This window comes from Cornus florida, unplaced genomic scaffold (genome assembly GCF_030987335.1).
Source record: "Cornus florida cultivar Cherokee Brave unplaced genomic scaffold, ASM3098733v1 CherokeeBrave_3.0.0_Hap2_Chr11, whole genome shotgun sequence".
NCBI lineage: Eukaryota > Viridiplantae > Streptophyta > Magnoliopsida > Cornales > Cornaceae > Cornus > Cornus florida.
The window spans coordinates 138,376,920-138,381,764 of NW_026775581.1; the positions used below are offsets into that span (position 1 = coordinate 138,376,920).

Below are 4,845 nucleotides of genomic sequence, written 5' to 3' on the forward strand. Positions count from 1 at the left end.
AAATTTCCCTTTTCAATTAAGACAAGACACATCAGCATATAAAGGGACCACCACAAATACTAAGACTATTCAACTTTCCTATTGGGCTTCTACAAGAAGCTTGGGGCGGATCAACTAATCATAATGGGCTGAACTCATTAAGAAGGTCTGAGATGATGAGACCTCGAGCCTATGTACGAATATATTACTAAACCCATTTTAGTAATAGTTCTATTAGAAGAAGGATTATAATTTATGGAAACCAAATAATGTAAATCCTTGTTATAAGGAAAGTATGATGTAATTCAGATTCTTAAGGAACAAGCAATGCGAGTCCTAAAAGGAATCCATTAAAGTTTTTTCCTATATAAAAAGGGCTCAGGACCTTCAATTAGAGGGATAGAGAAAAAAAGGCAAAGTCCCCAAAAATAGAGATCCAATTCTCATCGCCAGAACTACGTTTTGACTTGAGTCCCGCACTCCATGTGGGATACGTAGGCAATCTCGGTAATCCTAGGTTCAGTCGTATCATCAAAATACCCCTCATCTCTATACAAATTCTCTAGTTCGTTGTTTTTTCTCTTTTATTATTTTGGGTGTAGTAATTGTAGAGAATTCATTGACTTGTCAAAGTTGAACGAATTTTTGCACCTACATTTTGGCACCGTCTGTGGGAATCGTATAGAAATATATCCCCATTAAAGTTACAACACTTCTAAATAAAATCTCCAAGTCCAGCAACGTGACTTGAAATTAAAATTTCCAAGTCAGCAACATGACAAAGTTGAAGGAGAGTATGAATTTGAATCCAACCCTTTTCAGATGTCCGAAGCCAGTGTACCATACACAACCAGATCTTTCTCTGTACAACAAGCGTAGGCGTCCAAAAGGATTTTCAGACAACCCAACGCTCCGTGTTCCTCACACATCCAAAGGATCTACAGAAGGATGTAGATCCGGCCAACGCGTTTCAACCACAACTCAACACCCACGTGGTGATGGGTCTCTAATCAGATAAGTTTCCCATGCCAAGTCCCAACTTGATTTTTATAGTTAAATCTTTATTAAAAATTAAATCACAAGTTTTATCCAAAAATTTGTATCAGGAGGCTTTTCTAGGTACAACAAAATTATTGTCAGTTTCAGACTCACTCTCAATTCCTCTATTCACTTCATTAACTATTGGATCATTCAACTGTGATGAGTCTGATGCAACAATAGACAGCTCAAAGTTTTTGTCAACATTTTTAGTCCTAATTTTAGTAGATTTCTGGACAAAAAAGTGAAACACAGCATCATTGTTTTTACAAATATCATTAATCAATCTCTAATCCTCCAGCTGCTCACCATTACATAATACCTCTTGATCATCAAGATTAAGCAAATCATTCTTCTTTTTAGCAGTCTGACGTTTGACATAGCCAACGTCTCGACATCGTTCAACATGAAATGTGAATTCGTTTCCACAAGATGTTCTCACATAGATACACGAAGATTAGTGAGATGGAGAACCAAATACAAAACATTCCTTACATTTTGTTGTTGCTAAAGTTGCAACCTTACCTTAAGAATAGGAATCCAGAAATCTCACATTTAATTACCAAGTACAATATCTGAGGATGCAGAGATGGGTTATTGGGAGCACTCTCGTCAATCAAAGCTCTCACCTTTAAGTACCCTAGTAGTGCTTCGTATGACTAATATTCTCGGAAGGGCCCCGTTTTGGGTTCCTAGCATGAGTGGTTGGTTGAGGATGATGTCCAGGAGCTTGATTACAGGAGGACAAACATTCTACATTGCAAAGTATTAGTGTGCACTATGTAACTAGTAGAGGTGAGCAGATGACTGTCACTACTGGCTAAGCTCGCCGGTGCATCGCTAAAAGTTCGCAGCCGCTTCCTTACGATCGGATAGAAGCTCATCCCAGCTGAACCACCCGTCTGCACTTTGCACCGTTGCCTCCATCATCCCCGGCCGTAAGTCCTCACCAAGCTCGCGGATTTGTCTCGCCGGCGGTTTTCATCTCACCAGCCATCTATCTCTACCGCGAGCTCGACGGCCATCTTAATCCTTGCCGAGCCGTGGTACATAGGCGGAATAGCCCGCCGTCCACCACATCCGAGCTTCTCCTTGCTCGCCTCCTCTGTTGATTGCTACATTATACCAATTATATATATATATATATATATATATAACCTAATAGCCACTGTTTGGCTGCAAGTGTAAAGCTATCCCATTTTTGGATTAGTCGAGAACTAAACCCGCTTCGTAACCTCATTTGAAAACTTTTTTTGTGGTAACCCAATTCTGAAAAAAAAAAAAGAAAAAAGAAAGAAGGAATTGCCGATTCGAATTAGGGACTCATTTTGGAGCACTCAAAGCTCGAATATGCTCATTGGAGCGCCGTGGAACAAACGACAAACGATAGCTTTGTATTCCAAGTAAGTACCTCAAAATTTGGTCTATTGTTTGAAGTCCTAAACATATTACATGCATTAAATAATTCCAATTGAACTTTAAATATTTTTAGAGTTGACGTATGCCGTGGAGGGAAAAATCCCCCTCCAATGAAGGTCAGCCATATAGCTGTAATTGAAGCTTTGTTTTTATTTTTTTAATGGGTTGTAAGAATCCAGCCCTATTCAGGCCCAATAAAGACATCAACAGCCCAGGGTCGCTAAGGTTGAACTTCCGGTCCATTGGCAGAGTCATCTGGACCAAGCTACATTCAGCCCAACTTCAGTTAAAGACAGACCAGTCCTGCTAGGCAAATGATTCAACAAAGAAGGCAAGTTATGTGCAAGGAAAGTTTTGCATGGAAACAATTGTAAAAATGAAAGAATTCTAATTGTAAAGAATGTTATATATGGAATGAATTGGAGGACAAGCAAGGCGAGTCCTACCATAATTCCACCACCTTATTTCATATAAATAGAGGCCTAGACCTCCAGTAAAAGCATCGAGCAATATACGTTTTCCTCTAAGTATTATAATTGTTTATTTTGAGTGAGTTGCATTTTTCTTTTTGTTTCTTTTAATATAGAGGAATTTTGCACCTACACTTTGGCGCCGTCTGTGGGGAAACATATAGAAATATACTCCCACTATTGTTTCAAATTGTTTCTGTTACTATGATCTGGAATGTCGAACGGAGAATCTGCAATAGCGGCTGATCAACAGATGGAGTTAATACAAAAGATGTGAGAAGAATTCTTGCACCAGTTCGAAACGCTTTGTCAGGCGAATGAAGCCAACGTAACCCAAATTGTATTACTTCAACAGCAAAACGACACCCTTCAAACGGTGATGGCTCAGTTGAAACCACGGCCGCCACCAGTTGATGTGGCTGCACCTCCCCCAAACCAAAACGCTCCTCAGCACCAGTCACTCAGTTACCCGAGAAGAAACAAAGGACAGAGGAAAAATTCACACCTCTTCGCACCACCTTGGCTCGGCTATTCCAAGAAATCAAGATGAAATTCACAGCCCCTCAGCCAATGAAGCAACCCTTGGAGCAGAGGGACAAGAACAAACACTGCACTTATCATAAAGATTACGGGCATACAACCAATGATTGCAGATCCCTTAGGCGGCAAATGGAGAATATGATAATCAGGGGTGAGCTGGAAGACTACCTCACAATAAAGGAATATGTGAATCCTAGGGAGGCCAATCCTCAGAGAGTAGAAGGTAATAAGGTAAAGGTCATTCATGCAATACATGGAAGATCAGAGGACGACCAAGAGTCGAAAGAAGTATATAGATCCAAGCTGAGGATAGCTCATAAGCTAAGAAAGTTGTCCTCAGTGAACACTATCACCTCGGGCAGTATCAGTATTGGGTTTGGCGATGCAGATTTATCTAGAGTTCAGCTCCCCTACGAGGATCTACTAGTCATCAGCCTTTTGGTGGCTAACTGCATTTTCAAAAGTGTTCTGATAGACCCGAGTAGTAGCGCCAATATTATCACAAAGGTAGTCTTTGAGCAGCTGGAGATCTCGTCATCATCAATTCGGCCCACTTCCAGTCCCTTGATGGGGTTTGATGGCATGAAGGTAGACCCCTTTGGGGTGATTGATTTATGCGTCACTGCGGCAAAAAGAATATTGAAGGAGAACTTTGTTCTAATAGAGATCAATCCTTCGTATAATCTCATTATGGGAAGAGGCTGGATCCACCGAATGAACGGGGTCCCGTCTACCCTTCATTAAGTGATGCGATGCTTGTCACCGGATGGAAAGGAGGTTATTAATCTTTGGGCAGATCAAGTCGCTGCCAAAGAATGCTATATGTTGACACAGAATGAGGTGAAGAAGATAATTAAGCAATCCCAACCAGTTGCGACTCTTGGAAGTATGTCTAAATAACAATTATAGAGCCCTTTGCCCAAGTATTTGAAAGCGGAGGATGAAGCTGAAGCTACAAAGCCTACCGAGGAATCTCTCGAAGCTGTTGAAGTAATCCTCGGCGATCCCCAGAAAGTCACCTATATAGGCTCCTCCCCCACAACCGAAGAAAATGAAGCGTTAATTGATGTCATTCGACGGAATATAGATGCATTCGCTTGGGATCATTCAGATATGGTAGGTATCAACCCTTCAGTTTCATGCCATAGCCTGAAGGTGGATTCAGCGTTCAAGCCAGTCAAGCAAAGACACAGAAGGTTCGCTCCTGAGCACAATCGAATTACTGCTGAAAAAGTAAACAAATTGCTTCAGGTAGGCTTCATTCGAGAAGTGCATTATCCACAATGGCATTCTAATATGGTAGTGGTTCAGAAGAAGAATGAAAAATGGAGGGTGTGCATAGATTTTACCAATCTCAACAAAGTTTGCCCCAAAGATAGCTTTCCAATACCTAAACTAG

General features: G+C 40.9%; 1 protein-coding gene across 1 annotated transcript; it reads left to right on the top strand.

Moving 5' to 3' along the window:
* Positions 1–3,452: 3,452 nt before the first annotated feature.
* LOC132282257 (uncharacterized) lies at positions 3,453–4,190 on the top strand. Its single transcript, XM_059783863.1, has one exon. The coding sequence runs from the start codon at positions 3,453–3,455 to the stop codon at positions 4,188–4,190; it is 738 nt and encodes a 245-aa protein (XP_059639846.1).
* The last annotated feature ends 655 nt before the right edge of the window (positions 4,191–4,845 follow it).

What these genes read in the sequence shown, in the direction of transcription:
- LOC132282257 (XM_059783863.1), top strand. Translation starts at nt 3,453, where the DNA reads ATGAAATTCACAGCCCCTCAGCCAATGAAGCAACCCTTGGAGCAGAGG.